Source organism: Bos taurus, chromosome 5 (assembly GCF_002263795.3).
Source record: "Bos taurus isolate L1 Dominette 01449 registration number 42190680 breed Hereford chromosome 5, ARS-UCD2.0, whole genome shotgun sequence".
Lineage (NCBI taxonomy): Eukaryota > Metazoa > Chordata > Mammalia > Artiodactyla > Bovidae > Bos > Bos taurus.
In genome coordinates this window covers 22,542,786-22,570,137 of record NC_037332.1, presented here as the reverse complement: position 1 = coordinate 22,570,137, position 27,352 = coordinate 22,542,786, and the positions used below count along the sequence as shown (strand labels likewise).

The window sequence follows — 27,352 nt, the reverse complement described above, 5'->3', positions numbered from 1 at the left end:
TCCAATCGACAGATGAGGGAAGACACAGGGCTTCCCTGGTGGCTCAGACGGTAAAAAATCTGCCTGCAATGCAGGAGACCTGGGTTGGATCCCTGGGTTGGGAAGAGCCAGGTGGGCTACAGTCCATGGGGTCGTAAAAAGTTGGACACTACCGAGCAACTTTCACAGATGAATACTTTTGAGGTTTTGAGTTGTTCAGAGCCTTGCCCAAGGTCATGCTGCCAGAGAGAAGTAAATACAGCATTCAAATCCAGGGAGTTTGATTCCAATAACTCTTAATATTATGTTGTGCTGCCTCTGCTAAGGGCTAGTCCAGATGAAACTGGCTTTAGATGACTCTCCAGATAATTTACTGGCAATCAGTGTTCTTGTCTGGTCTCTTCCTTGTCATTTGGTTTTCATGTTTTGGATATATTTAGTTTTTTTCTGATTACTTTTGAGCACTGGAAGGTTAGTCCATTCTCATAAATGTAGTATGTTCATTTTCCTTCTCAGTTTCAAGGCTCATTGAAAAATTAGGTGGGATAGACAGTTTTCTTGGAAGACTGACTTTAAGCGGTGTGAGGAAAGTGTGCCTGCCCACAAAATCTCCCCTCCTTGTTTCATGATGTTTAAAATTCCAGTAACATGGCTTTATTGCTTGACTTCAAGTCATGTCCTCTGTCGAAATTCAAATACACCGGGGACAGGTAAGCAACACTGTAAGCCAAGCAGCCTGCCACCCTGCCTGTTATCTTTCCATCCATCCTTTTCTTCAATAAATATTTGAGACAGACTCTAGCTGAGTAATGGCTGTTGAGATGAAGTATAAAGTTAGTGGTCTCTGCCTTCAGAAAGGTCTTGTTTCTGAGAGGAGATGGATGTCAGAGAAACACATTTGTTTTAGATACTATGATGGAAGCATTTATGAGGTATAGGGAAACCCAAAAGGGGATAAATATACTGCTCTACTTGGAAAGATGAGTGGACTGCAAGGAGATCCAACCAGTCCATTCTAAAGGAGATCAGCCCTGGGTGTTCTTTGGAAGGAATGATGCTAATGCTGAAACTCCAGTACTTTGGCCACCTCATGCGAAGAGTTGACTCACTGGAAAAGACTCTGATGCTGAGAGGGATTGGGGGCAGGAGGAAAAGGGGACGACAGAGGATGAGATGGCTGGATGGCATCACCGACTCAATGGACATGAGTTTGAGTGAACTCTGGGAGCTGGTGACGGACAGGGAGGGCTGGTGTGCTGCGATTCATGGGGTCGGGAAGAGTTGGACATGACTGAGCGACTGAACTGAAGTCCTTCACACTTTAGTAAGAATACATTGTAAAGATTGTTTTCCAGGAGGCATATTTTGGTGACAGGAGAAAGAGTTTGGAGTGAGTGTGAATTCACTGGAATGTTATACACAGAGGAAACAACAGTGAGAAAGAAATTCCATAAAGAAAAACTTGGAATCCAAGTCCTAACACTGAGCTTATTTCAGAACTGAGAGTAGATTGGGCCCTTCTCACTTACATAGCCTGCTCAATTGTCAGGCTATGTGTTGAGAATTTGTAATAAAAGAAAAGTTAGTTTTTCAAAAGGGCTACAAGGAAAGAAAACATTGCTGTGATTGACTGATTGCCACAGAAGCAAGCAGTTCTTAACTGAATATACCAGGGTCAGCAAACCTTTTTTTATAAAGTGCTAGATAGTAAATAGTTTAGGTTTTGTGAGCCATATGTTCCCTGTAGTGGCTACTCAATTCTGTGGTTACAGTGGGAAAGAAGTCATGGACAGTATTTAAATGAATATATGTGGCTGTGCTCCAATATAACTTTATTTACAAAAACAGGTGGTGGGTTGAATTTCTGCCATAGTTTGCTAGACCCTGGTTTATATCATTTCAAAGGCATAGTAAAAGCCCAAGTTAAAGTGTGTTTTAAATAAAGTTTTAATAAGTTTTTGGAGGTGAGGGCCCCTCAGTTCCCTCAATGGACAGCAGGGCCTCATGTAAAGAGCCCTTTGCCTTACACCGTCGGACCGCACAGCCTGGGAAGTAGCCCTTAGAACAAATGACAGGAAGGAGAGAGAGAGAGAGCAAAAGGCAGGCAGGCAGAGGATCTTTGTGCCAAAAATGGCTAGCTATTTAACAAAAACTCATGCTTTCAGTAAATTTTTTGGTTTAAAAAGGTACAGATTGAGTGGTCTGTGGCTGATGCAAAATTATTTTAGTAGTAATGCTTGAGTATTTATTAAACATATGAATAGTTTATAGTAACTTACTCTTTCATTTATTCATTCAACCATTGCCTACTACATGCCAAGTACTGTACTAAGTCCTGAAGAAACAATGTTGAATAATTCTGGGTCATCACCATATACCAAGGTGTCCAAAATACTTCATCTTTGACTCCCTGTGGTGACTTTCTGTAGCTTTTCACTATTTTGTATGTGATGGTGACATACTGAAACTTACCCAGTTTTATAAGGCCTTAAGCCCTCTGACCAAGTCTTCCCTTTGAATCACTGAGGACTATTTCTGTTATTGCCTCACGAAGATTCTGCTGGTCAATAATAGTTACCTGCACATCATCTTTTGCAAATGGTTTGGTGCATCCCAGCAGTTAGCCTTTGGGTCCACTAACTCCAGGTTACATGCAAAGTTGGACAGACTTTACGTGGTCTAGGAAGCATTCCTTGATTAAAGACTCTCTAGTTAACTACCCACTCACAGTCTCTACTCAGATGTTCCACAGGTCCTCAAATTCAACGTGTTCAAACTTTCATCCCACCCACCCACATCCCCTTATCCCCTCCAAGGTTGCCTGTATCAGTGAATGGAGCCATCTGCCACCCAACAGTGCAAGCCAGAAGCTTGGAAGTCATTCTTGACAACTTCCTCCCCCTCACCCCCTGTAGTCTACTATTCACAAATGGTAGGTGGTGGTATCTCCTAACAATCTCCGGAACTGAGATATTTCTTTCTAACTCCACTGCCTTCACCAGAGCCTAACCCTCCAACCTCTCATATCTGAATATTCTAATTGTTCTGCTAGAGTCCACTCTCATCTAAATCTCATGTCTACCCTATATCCATCTGATCACACTGTTCTTAGGGTAAGGAACAAATTCCCTAAATACCCTATTAGACTCTGCATGATTGACTCTAATCAACATCATCTTTCCCTGAAACTATTCTCTTTTCACTTTCTCTGACACATTTGAATTAGGTATCATTTTAGAGCTTAATTCTGGTCTGCACCTGTAGAAGATTTCCATTGATGGCCCCTTTCTTCACCAACCCTTGTATCCATACAGTTTGCCACATAATACTGGTGACACATAATTTCTTGCCCTTGAGTTCAGGTACGTGACTGGCTTTGATCAGTAGAATTAGACAAGGTACAGAGCTCACAGTCCAAGAGGCCATGCATATTTCCACTTATCCCCTTGAACCTCTCCCTTCAACATAAGAACACGCCCAGGGCAGCAATTTGGTCCCATGAAAAAGATGAGGGACACATGGAGTGAACTACTCAGCTGAGCTTAGGCTAGATCAACTGACCCTCAATTAACACATAGATTTATAAGAAACAATAACCAGCTGCCGTTTTAAGGCACTGAAGTTCCAGCTGGTTTGTTACATAGCAATAACTAGTTGACGTAAACCTAATACTTTGCATTTTCCTATGGCTTTGTAAATATTCTCTACCTAAGATACATTTAGGCCAACTAGCATTAAAATCTACAAGAGTTAAAATCAACAAAGATTGCACAGATGGATCTCATCCTTCCTGCTATTAACAGCAAACTCTTGCTTGAGGACTGAGGGCCAGTAATAAAACAATGGGTAATTCCCTGAGGATGACTTTCCACATGAAATGAAGGCTTTCCCACCAATCCTACAAACTGGGCGGATGAAACTGGGCTTGGATTTTTCTCTTTCTGCCACAGAAGCTCTTCATCCCTGAAAGAAATGGCAAATCCACTGGCAGAGCTGGGCGACCAAGCTGAAAGTCAGAGTTGGTTTCTGAAGTGACACAATCTACCTGCATTCTAGATAAAAGCATAGTCTGTTGTTAGAGGCATATTAAAGGTTGCCCTAGATTTAAACAGCACATCTTGTTCCTTTCATCCTTGTCTTCTGAATTTCTCTTTGAAAAACTGTTGAATGTTTCTGGCCTTTACATCTTCTCTACCTTACAAGAACTATTACCAAGTGGATGTTAATTAAACCACAAGGCCAAGTCATTGACAATTCAAAATGAAAACCATGGCCACCTGTGGCTGTCATACCCTACCCACAAATACACCAGCCATAGTAAAATGCTAGGCTCTTAAAGTAGACTCTGGAAATTAATACTGTTTCACCCATAATATGAACAGTGACTTGGGGGCTGTAAAACAAAGTACCCTGATTAATACACCATTGGGTCTGCTGTGTCAGAACAGAGGATGTAAAAGTAAAAAGTCAACAGCTTTCATCGCACTGGAGAAAGTAAAGACATACCTGTACTGATGCAATTCTTCTTTCTGAAATAAATTGGAAAAATAAACATTTCAGTATTGCTCAAACCCATCCAAAATTCCAAAGCACACATCTTGAAGGAAGAGGTCATTAATGTCCCCAGTTATTAACGTTTTGGAGTTTTCTTTTTTGGGGAGAAGATTAGAACGTTAGAAATTTGAATAATTTGTTCTTTCTGCCCTTTTAAAACAGCCATGCCTGGCGGTCTTCACACAGCCTGGATTTGCAAGAGAGCCACCTTTACTTTCTAATGCCTGACAGACCATTTCTAATTCGGGTCCTTTCTTAAAGTACCTTCAAGGATATTGAAGAAGAAAGTGAGCTCGACCTCCCTCTCCTTCCCCAAACTGCTGCACCCCTTTTGCTTGACAGCCAGCTGTCCTAAAGACTGTGTTCCCCCAGCTCTGTGACTTCCTGTGTTGGCTCCCTCAAGGAGGCGCCGCTGCCTTGCCCCCCCATCCTCGCCAATTTGGCAACCTGGAGACCTATTATGCTTTGCATTCACCAAACGAGAGGCAAGAGGCTTAGAGCTGTGTTACCTGAGGCCCCGGAGGTCCTGGAGTGTGGCTGGGTGCTGAGTGGTCTCCTTTCCGTGGAAAGGAGGCCTGAGAATGCGACCCCTCCTCGAGGTCCTGAGGCACGGGAAGGGCACGCTCTTCACCTGGCCCCATTTGGAGCTCAACCGACTCGGCTGAGTCGAGGGCTCTTTCAGAGTCCAGAGGCAATCTTGAGTGGAGTCTCAGGGGCCACACGGAGTGAGAAGACTCCTCTGTGCTTTCACATACCTTGTTGAAAAGGGGACTTGCGGAGCCAGGGTACTCCTGCAAGTCGCCCCAGGTGCGCACTTCCAAGGCTACGTGCTGAGGCGGCGCATGCCCAGTAGCAGTGCCGCAAGCACCTCCGCGCACACTCCCGCAACCGCGGCTTCTTAACCTCCGCAAAGTGGGCGAGGTGGTCAAGCGGCCAGGGGCTTGCCGGTCAAAGTGGAGAAGATTCCCCTGGTTCTGACAGTGCTTTTTCGACAAGCTTTCCAGGGAGTATGGAGGAGAGGCCTTGCAGGCTGCAGGCTGCACCTCTTGGCGGGATGGCTCCATCTTCTCCATGCCACTAAGAGGCCCTGTTGCTGGAAACTTCCAGGCGATGTCGTCAGAGTTGCTGTTCTCCTGACCACACTGGGGTGGTTCCGTTTCCGTCTTCAGATGCCTGTGTTCCTCAGTGTGTTTCCATCCTTTTCCAAAGGATAATTGCAAGCAAGTGGCTGATCATTAAGGGAGAGCAGAGTGCAAAATCTATTGCAAACAAGGAGATGCAGGTGAGAAAAAAGGTGTCTGAAATTTCACACTGAAGCTTCCAGTTAGTCAGAGGAGCTGACGAATGCCTAGTTAACATTAGTATCTGTTATGTTTTGTAGGTAATTAAGATAAGTGTGTCCAGCCTTCCAATCTAAATTGTTTATGTTTTGAAATTTGTTTACCAAATTAAGTCGTTTGGATCCTGCTCCCTGCCTCCTTAAGGGAAGGTTCTTTTTCCATTGGAGTTTCAGTAGGTGAATAAGAAACTCAAGCTGAGATGGACAAAGTGCAAGCTTTACTCAGTGGCCAAATAATGACTAAGCAGAAATTGTGTTCACAAATCAATTTGTCGCCCTGGAGGTGGGCGACAGTGATTTAAAGAATAAAAACAAAGGGAGGAGGAGTGAAGCTAATAATAGGGATTAGTTCGGAGAAGGAAATGGCAACCCACTCCAGTATTCTTGCCTGGAGAATCCCAGTGACAGAGGAGCCTGGTGGGCTGCCTAGGTAGCAACAGAGTCGGACACAACTGAAGTGACTTAGCAGCAGCAGCATGCATTAGTTTACCCTGCAGGGTCAGGCCTTTTTCCAAGGGAGTGGGGTGCCAGCTGATTTTTACCCTTTTTTGGTCTGTAATGTCTGGTCCTAGCAGCCAGTAGGTGTGTCATATACTATGCTAATGTTGTAAAATCAACGTGTGAGACTCAAGATCTGTTGGAGGTCAGATTCATGCCATCTTAGTCCCAGCTGGTCCCATCTGCTTTCTTGTTTGTATCTTCCTTTCTTATCTCTGGACCCTTTAACTTAAACCTGTGTGTTCACTCCTGCTAAAAGCGGTGTGGAGTGAGTTGGCAGGCTTTGAGGACACTCCTGCTGTACAATGGCCACTGATGTGGTGGTGGTAGTGGTTTAGTCCCTAAGTTATGTCCGACTCTTTGCGACTCTATGGACTATAACCCACCAGGCTCCTCTGTCCATGGGATTTCCCAAGCAAGAATACTGTAGTGGGTTGCCATTTCCTCCTCCAGGGATCTTCCAGATGCAGGGATCAAACCTGAGTCTCCTGCATTTCAGGCGTTACCACTGAGCCACCAGGGAAACCCCCATCAGCTGTTTAGGGGGTCATGATGTCAGGCTCTCCTAATTTATTTAATTTTGTTATTTATTTATTGGGCATGGGTTTTGAGGAAAGACTTGGAGCAGCTTTGGCAATATTTACTGTTCAGTAAAGAATTCGCCTGCAGTGCAGGAACTGCAGGAGCCTCTGGTACTATCCCTGGGTCAGGAAGATCCTTGGAGAAGGGCATGGCAACCCACTCCAGTATTCTTGCCTGGAGAATCCCATGGACTCATGAGCCTGGCAGGCTACAGACCATAGGGATATGAAGAGTGGAACAGGACTGAGGTGACTTAGCATGCATGCACGTTTTACTTAATATCCCTTCTAGATTGAAACAAAAAAACTTTTCAAAACCTTGGTGATCTAAGAGATTAAGAGACTTCTTGGAAGCTACAAAGCTCATCACCTTTTATTTCCATTTTAAGAGAATCAAATATATGTTCAATTTTCCTTACATTCTGCATTTATGTGTGTATGATTGTATATATGTGTGTATGTATGATGTATATATATATGATTGTATATATGTATGTAAAGGGATGTAAAGAACAAGAAAAACAAGGCCCTTTCCCTCAAGGTTTAAACTACGAAATGAGACATGATTTCAAAGATAGTGATGCAAAGTAATTGGCAAAACACATTTTAGATTTTATCCATCCCCATGTTTTGGGAAAAATAACTTGCCAATTTGAAAAGAAAAACCCAGATGTCACTCAGATGCCCTGCTTCTCATGATTAGAGGTGCTTTCTATGGTTCACTAATGCAGAATTACCTCCTATCTGTTCTTGTGTTCAAGCAAATCTGATTCTTTCATTTGCCAACTTGATTCATGGTGACATGCAAATGACTTACTGCTATTTCATTATTTTGTAGTTTTCCATATGAAGAAAGTAGTTTCCTGTGGAAAAGCATCAATCCTTACCCCCATCTATCAAGTATTACTTAAGGGTCAACTCCTGATTATTTACACGTCTGATGTGGGACTGTGGAACAGATAATATAACCATCTTCCCTTGCCATTGGCAATGTGGGAAATGGTTTCAGATGATACATGGCCTGTTGGTTGAGGAACATCAGTAGTTGACCACATATTCTGAGATTTCCAATAATGACTTAAGCAAATCTATAATCCTTTATTCCGTTGGTTGCACCACGTGGCTTGTGGTAGGTATCTCAGCTCCCGGACCAGGGATTGAATCCAGGTCACAGCAGTGAGAACACAGAATCCTAACCACTAGGCCGTCAGGGATCTCCCAGCAGGTCTATAATTCTAAAGCAGTCTGTAACCCTTCAGGAATGGACAGCCCAATTTTAAGGATAGCTAATTTGTTCTTTTAGTGCTGTATAATTTTAATTGCATTGACAGTACTTTTTAGTAGAACTTTTTCTACTGTGTCTTATTTACGTCCTCAATTTGATAATAGAGAATACTGGGCACTCGTAAATTCTTGAAGACCTGTCCTATGTTGATTGTCACTCATGAGATTAGCTAACATGCACTGTTATGACTAGTTACTGTAGTTCTATGGAAACTACAGTAATTGCTGCAGGTTTTTGTAGCATACGATTGTTTACCCCATATGAAATGGCCCCACACTGATGTACTCCCAAATTTTTAGTCATTAATTCTAGTTTTGTACTTGCCTATGGCAGGTTCTTTCATTCCTTGGTTTCTTCTAATCTGTTTCAGGCATAGAAGTCCAGTAATCCTGTGTCAAGAGAATTAATAGGCTCTTAGATTTACTCTTATCAGTAAACGGGAGGAGCACGGGAGGAGCCCAACATCATGATATTGCTATGACAATGCTGTGACATTGATTTAGGGAGACTCTATTCTCTTACATTTATTCCCTGGCTCTCCTCTGGTTTAAAGCCAAGTGAAACTACCAGATGCTGGATTTTAGACTGGAGAGTTGTTTAAGGAACTACTTAGATATCAACTGACGTTAACAGACTCTTATCTACAAAAGAAAACCTGAGATTCTTAACCCTGGGTTTGCTTTAATATTTTGAGCCGAGTCTCAAATGTTAACAGAGCTTCACATGTAGAACAAAAATGCACGCAGTACCCTTATGTGGGGGGCAAAGGGAGAGTAATACCTGCTAGGAAACTTAACATTTTAGTTACGGTGAGGTTGAACTGGTTTTGATTTTAGATTTTAGGTTATTTCTGGCTGATACCATGTTCTTTGTAGGAGAAGAATGATTACTAATGAAAACAGGTATATTAGGTCTCTTTTCAGGTTCTTTACTGGAGGACCTCATTCCTCATTCTCCTGACAAATGGCTGAGCTGAGGGCTGGAGTTACTTCTACACATGTATACCACAACTGGGGGATTATATTGTGTTTCTCAGCAAAGCATTGTTATAATTCCAGGCAGCAACATGGCTAAAGGAGTTCAGAATGTTTACATAGGCACTTGCATAATATTTCTCTCAGAATTCTTAGTGCTTGGGTTTCTTGTACCTTCTTTCTTCTCCTTAGAGGGGTTAGGACATTGCTTCAGATTTCCTTCTAATTGTCCTGACTTAGGGTGTGGCAGTTAGTACCTGGTTATTATACCCAAGATCATTCAGTTCAGTTCAGTTGCTCAGTCGTGTCCGACTCTTTGCGACCCCATGGACTGCAGCACGCCAGGCTTCCCTGTCCATCACCAACTCCCAGAGCTTGCTCAAACTCATGTTCCTTGAGTCACTGATGTCATCCAACCATCTCATCCTGTCATCTCCTTCTCTTGCCTTCAATCTTTCCCAGCATTAAGGTCTTTTCCAGTGAGTCAGATCTTCGCATCAGGTGGGCCAAAGTATTGGAGCTTCAGCTTCAGCATCAGTCCTTCCTTTGAATATTCAGGACTGATTTCCTTTAGGATTGACTGGTTTGGTCTCCTTGCTGTCCAAGGGACTCTGAAGAGTCTTCTCAAGCACCACAATTCAAAAGCATAATTTCTTCAGTGCTCAGCTTTCTTTATAGTCCAGCTCTCACATCCATTCATGACTACTGGAAAAACCATGGATTTGACTAGATGGACCTTTGTTGGCAAAGTAATGCTTCTGCTTTTTAATATGCTGTCTAAGTTTGTCATAGCTTTTCACCCAAGGAGCAAGCGTCTTTTAATTTCTTGGCTGCAGTCACCATCTGCAGTGATTTTGGAGCCCAGGAAAATAAAGTCTCTCAATGTTTCCATTGTTTCCAAGGGTCATTAAGTATTATTTACTGGCCAGTGTCTCAAATATTGGAACCAAGACAGCAGTAACTGCTGACATCCCTCACTGTAGAACTGAAGAAACTTTAGCTACAGCAGAGCTTTGGAAGGCCATTGCTGAGAAGAGAAGCCCAGGCTCTAGAGTTAACCATCTGCTTGCTCTCTCTGCCTAAGCATCAGCTAGCCCTGTGACTTGGGACAAGCCTCTCTGCCTGGGTCAGCCTCCAGGCCACATTTATGAAAGGATAATAAAGTCCCTCCCTCACAAGCTCCTTGCAGGGATAATAGGTGAGGCTCCTGGGAGGCCCTCTCTAAATGATTATCCCCATGGATCTGATAAGAAGCCAAAAGTTAACCAAAAAGTTCAGGCTATCTCTTCTCCTTTACTTCCCTAGAAGACTGAATCAATAAATGATCACTGTATTATAAAGTGAATTCACCAGGCTTTGATCACCCAAGCTTTAAGAAGCCAGCAACCACCACCCTCACTGTTGGGGAAAGCAATCTCAGTGTACTTGAAATTAAACCACACAGATTAATGATTCACCCATTATGCTTAGACCTGCGAGACCAGCAAGACAGGACCAAGAGAAACTGGTAGCAACAGGATCTGAACAAATGAAAAATGCAAGAAGAGAACCCAGTAGCAGCTGAACATCACCTCTGATACCTGTGGGATGGTCTGCCTCTGAAGGTGACATTGTCCAGGTGGGTCCTGACAGGGGAGCCTGCAGACCTCAGAGCAAGCTCCCAGGCGAGGTTTCAGAAGAACAGGTTCCACGCCTGTAACAATGAACCCTCGTGGCTGAGCACAGGCACACTTGACAGGAGCTGAAAGGAGGAACTGGCCTCTCCCCTTCTTAGAGAAATTTCTAGTTATTTGTTTATGAAAAGGTCTAAGGGAAAGCAAGTTCAGAATCTAAGACCGCCCAGGTCAGGTGATTTGTTTCTACTGAACCGTAACTGATCCAATAAAGGGAGGATGCAAATGTGGCTTTTTACTTCCCCTTCGGTACTCAGTGAGCATCACTGATAGCTCAGTGAGACAGTTTTAGGTATCTTATCCGTTTGCTTTCTCCAAAGTTGTGAGAAAACATTCCTTTCAACCTTACAGTGCTTACATCCTAAAACATTTTGTATTTATTTAGTGGAGTGTTTTAATAAGCATTGGCTTCCCTCATGGGGAAGATTCTCTGGAGAAGGAAGTGGCAATCCACTCCTTGCCTGGGAAATCTCATGGACAGAGGAGCCTTGTGGGCTACAGTCCACATGGGGTTGCAGACAGTTGGACACAACTGAGCAACCATGGGGTTTCAGACAGTTGGACACAACTGAGCAACTAACGGTTCAGTTCACTTCAGTGGAATGTTTGGATAAGCATTGAATAATAGAGGAAACGATCATTGTACTTGGGAACACATTTGTGAGCATTAATTTTCAAGTAATTAAAATGCAAACGGAAAACGTTTGTATCTCCCGGTATTCTCATTTGAGCAGTACCCCAGAAAACCTTTGGTGTCTAGATGGAGATACGGCATACAGTCCCAGGAATGTACACCATCTTAAAAAATATTTCTTCAGACTCTTTACAAAAGCAAATACAAACAAATTCTAATTCGGTCTAATTTACTGGTTTTCATTGTTTAGAATCATTGCAGATACTTACTGTGAAGGTTTCTTTAGGTCAGTGATTCTCACAGTGGGCTCCCTGGGTCAAAAGCATCAGTACTGCTTGAGACTTTGTTTGAAAGGTGAATTCTTGCCCCTCCCCACCTCCTGAGTCAGAATATCTAGGGGTGGGGCCCCCAGTCTCCCAGTGATTTTTTACAGATGAAAGATTTGAGAGCTGCTGCCTTAGGGGGGGAAAAGATCTAATTTATAGACATTGGCCTTGTGATAACCTTTGCATTAGTCCTTAATCCTTTCATATTGGTCTCTTTAGAACATCATTTACTTAGAACTTTGAAAAATGACTTGACCTTCTCACTTTACTACTGACACTGTCAAACCCAAAATGCGGTATCAAGGGCATTTCTTTATTTTGCCAGCATGGAGCCAGCATAAATAGTCTGAGCTCCTGCCAAGGCTATGTAGCAATGAATTGTTTCAGTTGAGGAAGAAAGAAAAATGAATCGAGTATTTTAGCTTTGGGTTTGTGGAAGTGAAGGTTGAACTTCATCGGCAAGTCCCCTCACGCAAGCCTGATTGTAAAACTGTGTCTCCTGGGGGATGATGATAATGGGATATTTGACACCCATCCAGAAACTTTCAACCTCTGGTTGTATCTTAAATAAGAAAATTAAGAGTCTACAGAAAGGTCACAAAGGATTATAGGGGGAAAAAGGATAATTTAACCTCTAAAGAATAAAAGGGACAGGGAGGCATTTTGATTGGGGAAGGGCTGCCATGGTGCAGAGGGGATCCTGAGGGCCAGCTTTTCCCTCAGGACCTGGGGCAACCTTCTTGAAACGAAAGTGAAAGTGAAAGTGAAGTCGCTCAGTCGTGTCCGACTCTTTGGGACCCTGTGGACTGTAGCCTACCAGACTCCTCCGTCCATGAGATTCTCCAGGCAAGAATACTGGAATGGGTTGCCATTTCCTTCTCCAGGGGATCTTCCCAACCCAGGGATGGAACCTGGGTCTCCTGCATTGGAGGCAGACGCTTTAACTTCTGAGCTACCAGGGAAGCCTTGAAACAAAGCCTTTACTTGATCAGGATAAGTCTTCACTGGGGAGAAAGCCGCTTGGGATGAGCCCCTTCACAAAGTCTAAATCCTGATAAGCTCTTTTTGTATCATGAATACCTAGATCTGAGGCTTCAAGCTGTAGAATTCTGACTGGACTTCTAGTTTTTTTTTTTATTTTATAAAAAAAATTGGAGAATAGTTGATTTTGTGTTAGTTTTTGCTGTACAGCAAAGTGATTCAGTTAAATATATACGTAAATCTACTCTTCCTTAGATTCTGTTCTCATAGAGGTCATGAGAGTATTGAGTAGCGTTCCTTGTGCTGTACAGTAGCTTTCTTATTAGTTATCTGTTTTATATATATCACTGTGTATGTGTGTCAATCCCAAATCTCTCAATTCATCCCTCCCCACCTTTCCCCCTTAGTATCCATAAGTTTGTTTTCTATATGTGTGTGACCTTCCAGTTAAAAAAAAAAAAAAATCCCACATTAAAAGTTAAGCGTTTTTATAGAAAAGTTTGGATTGCAAGTTTTTTTGTTTTTTTGTTTTGATCGCAAGTTTTATTTTTCAGTGAACCATCTGGCAATACCACATTCCTATTCCCACACTTCCGTATCTGTGTAAAAGGGCTAGACCTGAGAACAGGCTCCCTGTGTTAGGGAGGACAAGCAGAGTCCAGTTCACTGTACTCCAGGTCTCCCGGACTCAGGCTGGTGCTGGCTCTCATTGATCTTTGTGTTGATAGACTTTTATTTCTTCTAACAGAATCAGAGAATGGCCCTAGACTGGAAACAATCCCAATGTCCATTTTAATAGAATGTCCATCATCAACAAATACATTGATATAGTAAACTCTGAGGGTGAAGGAACAGTTGCTCTAGTCCCAAACACAAAGTTCAGAGAAAGAAGCCAGACTCTGTGTTTGTATTTATAATAACAACAAGAATGGGCCAAGTTAAGCAACAGTATTGGGAGTTAGAATTGAGATTTTGGGAAGGGACAGTGACTGAGTCAAGAGTGGGACTCCTGGGATCCCTGTACGTTCAGTCTCCTGACCTGTGTGCTGGCACCTGGATGTTGTCTTTGTGGAAATTCATTCACTGGTCACTTACACTGCGTGCACTTCTCTGTTTACATACGCTTTGCTTGAGTACAAGTGAAAGAGCGTGCCTGTGCTAACATTGTATCCTGCTTTGCCTTCTTGTTTACACTGACTTCCAGGCCAATATGGGTCTTCAATTGAAAAATTTCTTAAAAAGCTTGTTTTCCTAGTGTTTGAAAAGAGGTATGATTTCTTTTCTATTTTTAAAAATTTAAAAAAATATTTGTTTTTTAATTGAAGGATAATTTTTACAGAATTTTGTTGTCTTCTGTCAGTCATCAACATGAATCAGCCATAGGTATACATAGGACCCCTCTCTCTTGAACCCCACTCCCATCCCATCTCTCTCCCCATCCCACCACTCTAGGTTAATAGAGAGCCCCAGTTTGAGTTCCCTGAGACATAGAGCAAATCCCCATTGGCTATCTATTTTACATATGGTAATATAAATTTCCATGTTACTCTCTCCATACATCTCACCCTCTCCTCCCCTCTCCCCATGTCCATAAGTCTATTCTTTATGTCTGTTTCTCCATTGCTGCCCTGCAAATAAATTCATCAGTGCCATCTTTTCTAGATTCCGTATATATGCATCAGTATACGATATTTTTCTCTTTCTGACTTACTTCACTCTGTATAGTAGGCTCTAGTTCATCCACCTCATTAGAGCTGACTCAAATTCGTTCCTTTTTATGGCTGAGTAATATTCTGTTGTGTGTATGTACCACTGCTTCTTTAGCCGTTCATCTGTCAGTGGACATCTTGGCTGCTTCCATGTTCTAGCTATTGTAGATAGCACTGCAGTGAACATTGGAGTACATGTGTCTTTTTCAATTTTGCTTTCCTCAGGATATATGTCTAGAAGTGGGATTGCTGGGTCATATTCTGGTTTTATTCCTAGTTTTTTAAGGAATCTCCATACTGTCTTCCATAGTGACTGTATCAATTTACATTCCCAACCAAAAGTGCAACAGGGTTCCCTTTTCTCCACACCGTCTCCAGCATTTATTGTTTGTAGAATTTTTGATTATGGCCATTCTGACTGGTGTGAGGAGTTACCTCATTGTAGTTTTGATATGCATTTCTCTAATAATGAGCAATGCTGAGCATCTTTTCATGTGTTTGTTAACCATTTGTATGTCTTCTTTGGAGAAATGTCTGTTTAGGTCTTTTCCCCACTTTTTGATTGGGTGGTTTGTTTTCCTGCTATTGAGTTGCATGAGCTGCTTGTATATTTTGGAAATTAATCCTTTGTCAGTTGTTTCATTTGCTATTATTCTCTCCCATTCTGAGGGTTGTCTTTTCACCGTTTTATAGTTTCCTTTGCTGTGCAAAAGCTTTTAAGCTTAATTAAGTCCACCTGTTTACTTTTGTTTTTATTTGCATTACTCTAGGAGGTGGGTCACAGAGGATCTTGCTTTTTTTATTGAGTGTTTTGCATGTGTTTTCTTCTAAGAGTTACATAGTTTCTGGTCTTACATTTAGGTCTTTAATCCGTTTTGAGTTTATCCTTGTGTATGGCATTAGGAAATGTTCTAATTTCATTTTGTTCACATGTGGCTGTCCAGTTTTCCCAGCACCACTTATTGAAGAGGCTGTCTTTGCCCTATTGTATATTTTTGCCTGAAAAGAGGTATAATTTTATTTGAGCTATTTTTTAGGTTTTAGGGTTATAAAAGTCCAGTGCAGCCATGTTTAAAATGGTTAATTTCAATGTCTACAGATACATCTCAACATCTTTGAGTTGTTTGTTCAAGAAAGTTTTTCTAGGCAGTACATATTCTGAGCCATTGCATATCTGCTATAACATATGAATGCTGGATGTAGAATTCTTGAACTAAAATATTTTCTTCTAAAAGTCTGTAGATGTTTTTATAAGATTTTCAGTCAATAGTATTTGTGACAGGAAGTCAATAGACTTGTTGCTCTTTAGTGGGTACTTAAAACTTTACAAACTTTTCTTTGTGATGTATATATTTTTTAACTATTTGTTCCTGTATTTTTTCTTTAAAAAAATTGTTTCTTTATACTTGAAATTAGAAGTGTTCAGTCAGGATATGTAAGAGTGGGTTTAATTTTGCCTAGGATTTGGTATGTACTATCAACTACTTAATTATCAGTTCAGTTTAGTTGCTCAGTCGTGTCTGACTCTTTGCGACCCCATGAATCGCAGCACACCAGCCCTCCCTGTCCATCACCAACTCCCGGAGTTCACTCAGACTCACATCCATGGAGTCGGTGATGCCATCCAGCCATCTCATCCTCTGTCGTCCCCTTCTCCTCCTGCCCTCAATCCCTCCCAGCATCAGAGTCTTTTCCAATGAGTCAACTCTTCACGAGGTGGCCAAAGTATTGGAGTTTCAGCTTTAGCATCAATCCTTCCAAAGAACACCCAGGACTGATCTCCTTCAGAATGGACTGGTTGGATCTCCTTGCAGTCCAAGGGACTCTCAAGAGTCTTCTCCAACAGCACAGTTCAAAAGCATCAATTCTTTGGCGCTCAGCTTTCTTCAGAGTCCAACTCTCACATCCATACATGACCACTGGAAAAACCATAGCCTTGACTAGATGGAACTTCGTTGGCAAAATAATGTCTCTGCTTTTGAATATGCTATCTAGGTTGGTCATAACTTTCCTTCCAAGGAGTAAGCGTCTTTTAATTTCATGGCTGCAGTTACCATCTGCAGTGATTTTGGAGCCCCCCAAAATAAAGTCTGCCACTGTTTCCACCGTTTCCTCATCTATTTCCCATGAAGTGATGGGACCGGATGCCATGATCTTCATTTTCTGAATGTTGAGCTTTAAGCCAACTTTTCACTCTCCTCTTTCACTTTCATCAAGAGGCTTTTTAGTTCCTCTTCACTTTCTGCCTTAAGGGTGGTGTCATCTGCATATCTGAGGTTATTGATATTTCTCCCGGCAATCTTGATTCCAGCTTGTGCTTCTTCCAGCTCTCTCTTTTGTTAGTTCTCTTTCTTTGGGGGACATCTGCTATTATCACCTGACTCTGATATTTCACATCTTCTCTACATTATTTTTATTGGTTTTACCTTCTCCTTTGTAGTTGGGGATAATGTCTTGACATCATTCACTATTTTGCTTGTTCCATTTTCTTCACAGTCCAAACTGGATTTTAACTGCTTCTGTAATAACTTTGCCTCCCAGATGGCTCACTGGTAAAGAATTTGTCTGCCAATGCAGGAGATGTAGGTTTGATCCTGAGTAGGGAAGATCTCCTGCAGGAGGAAAGGACAACCCACTCCAGTATTCTTTGTTTGGGAAATCCCATGAATGGAGGAGCTGGGTGGGCTACAGTCCATGGGGTTGCAAAAGAGTTGGACACGATTTAGCAACTAAACAACAACAACATAATGGTTTTAACGTCCATTTTACTTTTAAGATAAAGAGGACTATTCCACTGTCGCTCTTTTTTTTATTGCAAATGTTTCCTTTCCATGATGATACACTCTAGGGTCTTGAATCGTGTTCAAATATGAATTATTTAATGTATTATAAGTGGAGGTATATGCTACATTCTGCTATACACTTGTGATCTAAAAATTGAAGTCAAAGAATCCTGAATCAGATTAATCAGATAATTTCTGATTTTTCTATTTCTTGAAATAACTTGATTTCAAAGAAAGACAGCTCTTCTAGCCATCTCAGAATCTTTTATTTTATTCCCATGTTGTGTAGACTCTTTTAATGGGCTCTGTAGTTATTCTATTTACTGTTATTGTAAAGGGAAATATTTACCTGTTTGGTCTCCAATAAGCATTGGTCTGGGTTCTGATAATGTGTGGATTTATGACAAGCTATCTCAAATAGAATTTGTTTAAAGGAAGAAATGAGAAAAATATAATTATATCATCAGATGGCTTGCTCAATGATTTTTAAGACTAAGAGGCATAGAGAAGGATCTAGAGCTACAGCTGCAGTCACAACTAGCTTTCTGTGCCATTGCACACGTTTAGGGCAGAACAGCACCCCGTCGTGCTTAGTCTTCTGCTTGCTGAGGCTCTTTACTGGGAAGGAAGTCTGAGGCCTCCCAGTGCAGCAGCTGTTCATTATTAGCTGAGGTGAGAGGGCCCTAGGGCTGGACTTAGCAATGGGTTCTCAGTGCACTCCTTCCTGAGTTATAGTGCAGCACCAGACTCTCCTCTTCAGCTTGGGGTTTTAGTACACATTTGTTAGTAGCCTCCCTGGATCCTTGACCTCTTCCCCTTTCCAAAGACCTGTGACTTCCATTAGGTTTTATGTGTTTCCATCATGCTTGTTCCATGCCCAGCTTGAAGGGTGGAACATATGACCCTTGTTAAGCCAACTATGGCTTCTAGCCCCCTGGCTGCGAGGAGTGTTTGGAGGATGACATGTCAACTAAGCCAGTCCAGGCCAGTCAATGTGACTCTTGGGAATTTTGCTGAGAATACAGAACAGCTCTCTTTTCTGATGGATGTGAAAGAGGAGGTGTGTGGCACTGGAACCGTTGGCAACTGTCTTGGCGAAGAAGCCAGTCTTAGGATATATCTGACACCAGGGCTGGGAGAGTGGAGTTGGGGGAAAAAAACAAAACAAAACTGGGCCTCAGTGATGTCACTGAGTCGCTGAAATAGTTGTCATTGGACTCTAGAAAGACATTCTTCTACATTTATCTTTTCCTAAGTTATTAAAGCTCCTTTATTGCTAAGTCACTTGAGTTATGCTTTCTTTGCTTGCATACAGATGGATCCTCAATAATATAACGGTGTCATTGGGGGTCTATTAATTCCTCACCCTACCATCTAGAAACGTTGTTCTCAGGAAGTGGGCAGCTTTCATCATCTTTATTTGACTCAGGACCGCTTAGACTGTATTTGGAGATTAAACTGTAGATTTCTGATCTGCAGGTGGCACCAATCCTTGATTTCTAGTGGTTATGCAGGTATTTTTTAATATGATTGTTTTGTTGGTCACTGTATTAGTTTTCTATCACTGCATAACAAATTATCCTAAGTTTATTGGCTCAAAACAGCTGACATTGATTACCTCAAGTTACTGTGGATTAGCAGTCAGGGCAGAGCTTATCTGAATCTTCTGTTCACCATCTCACAAAGCTATGATCAAGATATTGGCTGAGCTGCATTCCTTTCTGGAGTAGCTGCATTCCTTTCCGGAGCTTAGAGTCTTCTTCAAATCTTGCATGGATGATGAAGAATTCAGTTTTCCTGTGGTTGAAAGACTATGGCACTCAGGTCCTAGAGGCCACCTCCAGTTCCCTGCCACATGCTCCTCTCCATAGGCAGTTCACAACACAGTTTGATTTGTCAAGGCTAGTGGGATGGCCTTTCTATCCAGTTTGGTAAGATGGAGTCTTGTAGATATGTGGTGGTTTAGTTGCTAAGTTGTGTCTGATTCTTGCGACCACATGGATTGTAGCCTGCCAGGCTCCTCTGTCCTCTGTCCATGAGATTTTCCAGGCAAGAATACTGGAGTGGGTTGCCATTTCCTTCTTCAGGGGATCTTCCCAACGCAGGGATCGAACCTGGGTCTCCTGCACTGCAGGCAGATTCTTTACTGATTAAGCCACCAGGGAAGCCCATACTGTATAGCATAGTCTCAGGAGTGACATTCCATCACTTTTGCCATATTCTATAGCTTGGAAGCAAATCACAAGTCCCATCTGTAATAGCAAGGAGGGAGTTACTCATTGTGACTTTGGGGTCACATTAGACTGTGTCCACCACACTCATTTCAGTCAGTTCAGTTGCTCAGTTGTGTCCGACTCTTTGCAACCCTGTGGACTGCAGCACACCAGGCCTCCCTGTCCATCACCAACTCCCAGAGCTTGCTCAAACTCATGTCCATTAAGTTGGTGATGCCATCCAACCATCTCATCCTCTGTTGTCCCCTTCTCTTGCCTTTGATCTTTCCCAGCATCAGGGTCTTTTCTAAGGAGTCAGTTCTTTGCATCAGGTGGCCAAAGTATTGGAGTTTCAGCTTCAGCATCAGTCCTTCCAGTGAATATTCAGGACTGATTTCCTTTAGGATTGACTGGTTTGATCTCCTTGCAGTCCAAGGGACTCTCGAGTCTTCTCCAACACCTCAGTTCAAAAGTATCAATTCTTCATCGCTCAGTTTTCTTTATGGTCCAACTCTCACATTCACACATGACTACTGGAAAAACCATAGCGACTATATGGACCTTTGTCAGCAAAGTGAAGTCATTTCAACAGTAATTTAGTTTTTGTTTTTGTTTTTTTAATGAATTGGGATGTGGCTAAAATATGCCCCCAACTTTTCACACTGTACTTTGTTTGACTCTTTGACATCAGGTTGAAAAATAATTTTAGGGTTTCTGAGAGAAAGAGAAGCCAATATGGAAAAGTGGAAATAAACCAAGCAACTGAACATCATAGCAGCCTGCGAGAAAGGCAGAACTAAAATTTTACAATTCCTTAGGCTTCCCTGGCTGTGTAACAACCCATCTGTGTATGCCAAGACCCAGCAGAGGCACAGTGGGGTGTATTTCTTCTGTTCAGTTTTAGCGTGGGCTGCTTTGAATTTTACTTTGTTATTCAACAGGGGCTCACAGTAATGCTCCAACTTACCTGAATGAATTTGTCCTTATGTTGACTGATCTAGAGTCAAATCCCCTACCTTGGAAAGTGTGGAGATGAGATTTAGGTATGAAATTCATTTCTGAATTATGCTAAAGTTATAAGCTGCTGTTGATTTATCCAGCACATTTTACCCAGCTCAACTCAACCAATTTTTAGTGATGACATTTTTAAAGTGACCAGAGTTTACCTCTCTCGTCAAAATCTAGCTGTGAAGAAGTTACCGACTTCAATAACAATCTTGGAAATGAGTTTTAAAAGCCCAGTAGAGGAGGAAAAGCAAGCCTGTGAATTTTAGTTTTCGCTGTAGTGACACTAGAACAGATCATTTGAGTGAAAATTATTCTGTTACTTCTTTGTGATTAGGACCCATTGTAAGACTTCTTCCACTTCCCTGTGATCGCTGTCCCCAGGTCATAATTCTAGCATGATTATGTCAAAATTATCTCCGCAGTAGTCAGTTGTGGTGTTACAAAGAGAGAATTAAGACTTTAGGTGGTGAATAAGCAGAAGCAGCAGGAGCCCTAGAAACGGAGAGGCATAAACCTTCTGCTCTTCTAAAAAATGTTCCTGAAGACCACAGAGTGAGGGAAGAGAAAAAACATGGTTTGTTACATAAGCCAGAATCATTTCTAAATGGAGGGACGAAGGATATAATTTTCTCAAATGGTGCTCATGAAATTGTTCTCAAGCAAAGGCATTCTGTGAGATGGGTCATATTACTGTCACATTATCTATGGATGTAGAGTTTTTCAAAGCACAATACATATTCTTTCCTATACCACCTACAGTCATTATATAAGATAGTCATCTTTAGACTTTAATGACCAAAAAACATTTTACCTGACTTTGTTGTCTTTGCATGCAGAAATATTTCTTAGGCTATTGTCTATGGGATTATATAATCTGATACTCATGCATGTGTAATAGCCTAACAGGTGCATTTGTTGAGGAATAATCAGTGCACAAGGCTGATACTATCATATTAGAAAGTTAAATAATCACTTGCAGTTAATTGGTTTTATTTCTTTCAGCAGAGGTTGCTGTATTCAGTGCCTATGCATTTTGATTAACCCCAAGAGTGCCCTTTGTGTGTGGTTAAAGACGTAGCATCTCACCAGGTGAAATAGATTAACTCCGGAAAGATTCGGAGAAAGCAATGGCACCCCACTCCAGTAGTCTTGCCTGGAAAATCCCATGGGCAGGAGAGCCTAGTAGGCTGCAGTCCATGGGGTCGCTAAGAGTCGGACATGACTGAGCAACTTCACTTTCACTTTTCACTTTCATGCACTGGAGAAGGAAATGGCAACCCACTCCAGTGTTCTTGCCTGGAGAATCCCAGGGACGGGGGAGCCTGGTGGGCTGCCGTCTATAGGGTTGCACAGAGTCAGACACGACTGAAGTGACTTAGCAGCAGCAGTAGCAGCAGGAAAGATTACAGGGGTCCGTAGAACCTTGTCTGTAAAACATCAGTGTTTTATCTGCTTTTCATAAAGAGAATTTAAAAAAAAATTATTTATTTTTACTTGAAGGATAATTGCTTTACAATACTGTGTCGGTTTCTGCCAGACATCAACATGAATCAGCCAGAGGTAAACATATGTGGATTTCCTCTTGGACCTCCCTGCCACCTCCTACCCTATCCCACCCCTCTAGGTTGTCACAGACCCCTGGTTTGAGTTCCCTGCGTCATACAGCCAATTCCCACTGGCTATCCTCTTTACCTACAGTAGTGTGTATATATTTCCATGCTCCTCTCTCCATTTGTCCCTCCCTTTCCTTCCCCCACCCCATGTCCAGAAGTCTGTTCTCTATGTCTGCACCTGATAAGGAGAAGTTTTAAAATATGTAGTATATTCTACTTTTAATACTGTATATGACAAAGATTCTCCCGCTGTCTTTCTGGACAAGATGGGGAAATGTGGGCTAAGCTGGAGTTCACGTAGGTTAATGGGGATCACCTGTATCCCAAAAAGGCTCATGTAGGGGACAGGCTATACAGGGGTCCACGAGTTCCTGTTTGGTCTGTGTTGATTAACATTTTTATCAATGTTTGTGTGATGGCATAGAAATCTGGTTTATCAGATTTGTCATGATCACAATCATAGACAGTGTGGTCAGTGAAATAGACAAATGAATCAGAATTATGCAAGACAATCTGTTCACTGATGAGGGTGATGAAAGAAATCCAAGAAGATGGTATATGACTGGGGTACACACTGAAGAGATTTACGTTTCTCTTTAATTTTTGATATTAAAAATGTTTAAAAGTCATACAAAAAAGTTTCTCATGTGCTCATTTTCTAAATGCTAACACTTTGGCATGCTTTCTTAGAGACTTAAAAAAATGTGTGTGTATTCATGCTCATACATATAGCCCTATTGGTATATTTTGGATGCATATAATTAATATAGATATATGTTGGCCCGTGAAAAAATATTACAGGTAAAGCTAAGTCCTGCTACAGTCTGATGTGTCCTCCCACCCCCATTCCTATGTTGAATCCTAACTTCCAAGCATGATAGTATTAGGAGATGAGGCCTTTGGGAAGGTAACTAGGTCATGACCCTCATGGTTGGGCTTAGTGTTTCTACAGAAGAGACTCCAGCATCAGTCAGGGTTCAGCGAAGACCCAGAGGGCTTAGGGTGATGGTGGGGGACTTAGAGAACGGGGTTCAGTTCTGCAGGCTGCCCTCTTTTCATCCATGTGCCAAATAGTCTAGGTCATTCTGGCCCAAGAATCTGGAGCTCTGATGCTCAGCTCCCAGCAAGGCTAAGGGCAGACTCTGTGCAGAAGTTTCAAGGGATAGGCAGACATGGGGAAGATGGTGGGAGATTGGTCGTCTGGGGGCCCTAACTTTTACAGATGAAACAATTTATATAAAGTAAGCAGAGCTGTCAGGCTCTCCTCAAAAAAAAAAAAAAAAAAATCCCCAGAGAGATCTGTATCCTTTCCACCATGTCAGGACACACAGCAAGAAGTTGCCCTCTAGGAAGCAAGTCCTCAGCAAACAGTCTGCTGGTGTCTCCATCTTGGCTGTCTCAGCCTCCGACTGTGAGAAATGAGATTTCTGTTGTTCACAAGTCACCCAGTCTGTGGCATTTGTTGTAACAGCCTGAATAGACAAGACTAGACCTCCTTGACTTGTTTCCCGATTCTTCACTTCCCAACCTAATTCCCACAGTTTAGTTTGTACTTCAAGAACTTTTAAAACAGGGTATGGTATTGTTTTGTATGTGGCAAAATTTATAGGGATGGCATGATGCTGTGCGATCATTATTTGTGTTCTTCGCTTAACGGTATTTTTGAGAGATAAGCGTGGTGAGTCATGTCCTTTGACTGCCCGTAAAAGCCAAAGTCCTGACAAACCAGTGCTTTCCCCTCCCCACCGGTTACTTCCAGGCCCTCATCTTCTGTTGCATCACCTCTCTTGCCACAATGACTTTCTTGATGCTTTTTGGACACGTTAGATATGCTTCTGTTAAACCAGGGACTTTGCACTCACTGCTTCCTCCATTTGGGCTGCTCTTCCATTAGTATACTAGGGCTTCCTCAGGAAAGAAAACAGCTAACGATCTCAGTTCACATAGGGAGGTCTTCTCATTTTATCTAGTATTGCAGCTGAATGATGGCTTGCTGCTGCTACTGCCCCCTACAAGGGATGGGATGAAAGGGATGTCTTGCCCAGTAATTCATAGCAGCTTCCTCGAACCACCTCTACTCTGAATTCATACAGAGCCAACACGTTTAAACATCTTCTAAGTCGCTTGGAACTCACAAACTAATGGACATACAAACAACTTTTTGGCATTTATTTTTTAATCTCCCTGGACTATGCACATGCAATGGGACCATGCACACACAAGTTACAAAAACAACAAGTTGCAAAAACAACTTACTGAGCACTATGTTTTAGAGTCTACGCCCTTTCTCTAGCACTCCATGAGGAGGGGATCATTACATTTTACAGGTGTAGAAACTGAACTGGTAAAGTAAACTGAACTGAAGAGGTAAAGTACATTGTCCAAAGTCACGTGTGTGTGTGTCCGCTCCGTCATGTCCAACTTTGTGACCCCACGGACTATAACCCACCAGGCTCCTCTGTCCATCGGATTATCCCAGCATGAATACTAAAGTGATTTGCTATTTCCTCTTTAAGGATATCTTCCTGACTGAGCGGTTGAACCCATGTCTCCTGCATTTTCAGGTGGATTCTTTACCACTGAGCCACCTGGGAAAGCCCCCAAAGTCACTTAATTCTCAGCTGATAAGTGGCAGAGTTATCATTCAAACCAGGTCTGTCTGACTTCTTCTTAATCATTTTATGGTAAACATTTATAAGAAGGACATTAGATCACAGAACGTAATAATGGTGCCTTTATTTTACACAGCGAATTTATCCATATGGAGAAATAGGCATATGTCCATACACTACTGTGTTTAACTCTCAGTTAAAGCCATACTGTGAGAAACATGTGAATAATATCTGACATTTATCAGGAAAAAATCCTTCATATAATTTATTTCTGGTACTATTTCAAATGAACTCTTGCTATTTAAGATGTGGTTAAACTTTAAAGTGTTTAAGTCCGAATATTTAAACACTAATTTGACTTCTTCATACTTTCTCATCAGTAGAACCATATATTTTTTAGTTTGAAAGAAAGAAAGTGGTTGCTCAGTCATGTCCAACTCTTTGCGACCCCATGGACTGTAGCCTACCAGGCTCCTCCGTCCATGGAATTTTCTAGGCAAGAGTACCAGAGTGGGTTGCCATTTCCTTCTCCAGGGGATCTTCCCAACCCAGGGATAGAACCTGGATCTCCCACATTGCAGGCAGATGCTTTACCTTCTGAACCACCAGGGAAGCCCTTTAGTTTGTAGGAAGGACTTAAAAGTAATTTCAATTCAGGATTTTCATAGAGTAGGGCTAGAAGGAGATGTGGGTTCCATACCTGGGTGGGGAAGATCCCCTGGAGAAGGGCATGGCAACCCACTCCAGCATTCTTGCCTGGAGAATCCCATGGACAGAGGAGCCTGCAGGTTATAGTCCACATGGCTGAAGCGACTGAGCATGCACACAAGGCTAGATTTGCTGTTTTGTTAAGTTGTGGGTGTAGCTATTCTTTGCTGTTATTAGTATCACCCAGAGATGAGGGACGTGGAGGTGGAGCATCCTTCGTGCATTGCTCCGCATGTGTTCCTTGGTTCTAAGTGTGGCTTTCCTTAAATGTTTTTCAGACAGTTGTTTCATTAGATGGTCTGTGGCTGTGTTATCCTGGTCTCATTATATACATTTTTTCACATTTTAACTTCTAGATGCCTTTAGTCAAAACTCCCATGAGTGCTTCTTTCTGTTCTATGGTTTGCTTGAAGCAAAATGAGTCTCAGAAATTTCCAGCCAGCAGAGAAAAAAGGGAAAGGCACAGAAAAATACAGATGGTGACAATATCTGCTCCTCTTGGAACAAGTTTCTCAGGGGAACGTACCTCTTAGACCTCACAGACGGCGGAGACTCAAACACTGGGAGAAAGGTACAGAGGCACCAGGGGAAAACCCTTCATTTTCCATTGTAGAAACCAAGAGTATATTTGGAGCATATATGGAGTATATGGACTATGGGGTGTATTGGAGTATATGGAGAGTATATTTGACCAAGATAATTTAGCTTCTTGTGTGATGCTGATACTAAAATCCGGGGTCAGTGTTCCTTCCAAAAGCTCATTGCCTACCAGGCCCTTGTTATGAAGTCATTCAAAATAATGCCAAAGAGGATGACACCACCATTTGCATTCTGTGACTTGTTCCTTTACAGAGTAGCGTTTCAGGAATCTTCATTTTACTTTGACATTTCAGGTCCAGACAGACATCTGAGGACCTTATGACCGTTATCTGTGATATCAAAGAACTTAATGACAGCACTTTTTTTCTGGTGGCTTTGTCTTGGACCCTTTTTAAAGAACTGTGTATCATGCAAAGGTCTGAGCAACACGCAGAGATCATTCTGATCAGAACTGGAGCATTGTCTCAGTATCCAGTCTTGTGTAAGTCCCACACCACCTGTATTGAACCAAAGAAACGGCGAGGAACAGGGTCTTTTGGTGTGTGAGAAGCAAAATGGAGGTGCAGTCATAAAATATCTCTGTTTTATAGATGTAGCTATTGAATGAACCTATTTTTATTTTATGTATTTGTTTACTATTTTAAAAATTTGATCTGGATCCCCCACTTCTTTCATTGTCTCCAATAAGCTTAGTGTTCTGATTCTAATATCTGGCTCTTTAGCTACAGCATTTCCTAGTCAAATCATGCCTCTAAAATACACCAGTAAAAATCTGTTTTAAAAAGCATGTTTAGTTTATACTTTGTTTATCTGCTTTACCTTTTTTTGTTGTGCTCTAGTGTTATAAGAGTTCCACATTGGAAGTAAAGTTCTACTGAAGTTAACATACTAATTTACTAGTTTCATTTAACAAGCCTTTAAATAATAACAGCAATAGTATTAACAACACTCATAGAGTTCTTGCATCATGATTTAGAAGCAAAAAGATGAATAAGACATAGTCATTGCAAATTTGTGGGCCCCTTGAGGGCAGGCCTGGGTCCTTTTTTATCGTATTCTTCTTTCCAGCATCTGGCCCTGTTCCTGTTTGCAGCAGAATTGGGATTTGGCTAAGCAGAGAGGAGGTAGAGGCCTTTTCAGTAAAACTTGTGGTTGAGTCTGAACAGGGTGAGTAGACGAAGGTCATGGGCATGAAGTGGTGACCGGACAGAAGGGTTCCTGCTGCCAGGGCAAGTTCAGCAGGTGTGGGGTTGGCCATCTGTCTTCACTGACAGGACCAGGA

At 42.0% G+C, this 27,352-nt stretch overlaps 1 protein-coding gene and 1 long non-coding RNA gene across 2 annotated transcripts in view; one reads left to right on the top strand and one right to left on the bottom strand.

Annotated features, from left to right (window-relative positions):
* The window catches only part of PLEKHG7 (pleckstrin homology and RhoGEF domain containing G7), an 82,336-nt gene extending 76,546 nt beyond the window's left edge, over positions 1–5,790 (bottom strand). Inside the window, exons 1-2 of the mRNA XM_005206126.5 lie at positions 5,043–5,790; positions 4,486–4,508 (exon numbers count right to left, since the gene is read on the bottom strand). Coding sequence (XP_005206183.1) covers positions 4,486–4,508; positions 5,043–5,606 — 587 coding nt within the window. The 5' untranslated portion in view covers positions 5,607–5,790. The remainder of the gene's footprint in view (positions 1–4,485; positions 4,509–5,042) is intronic.
* Positions 5,791–10,580: 4,790 nt separating this feature from the next.
* The window catches only part of LOC132345247 (uncharacterized), a 178,518-nt gene continuing 161,746 nt past the window's right edge, over positions 10,581–27,352 (top strand). The window contains exon 1 of the long non-coding RNA XR_009494469.1: positions 10,581–10,828. This is a non-coding gene — a long non-coding RNA (uncharacterized lncRNA). The remainder of the gene's footprint in view (positions 10,829–27,352) is intronic.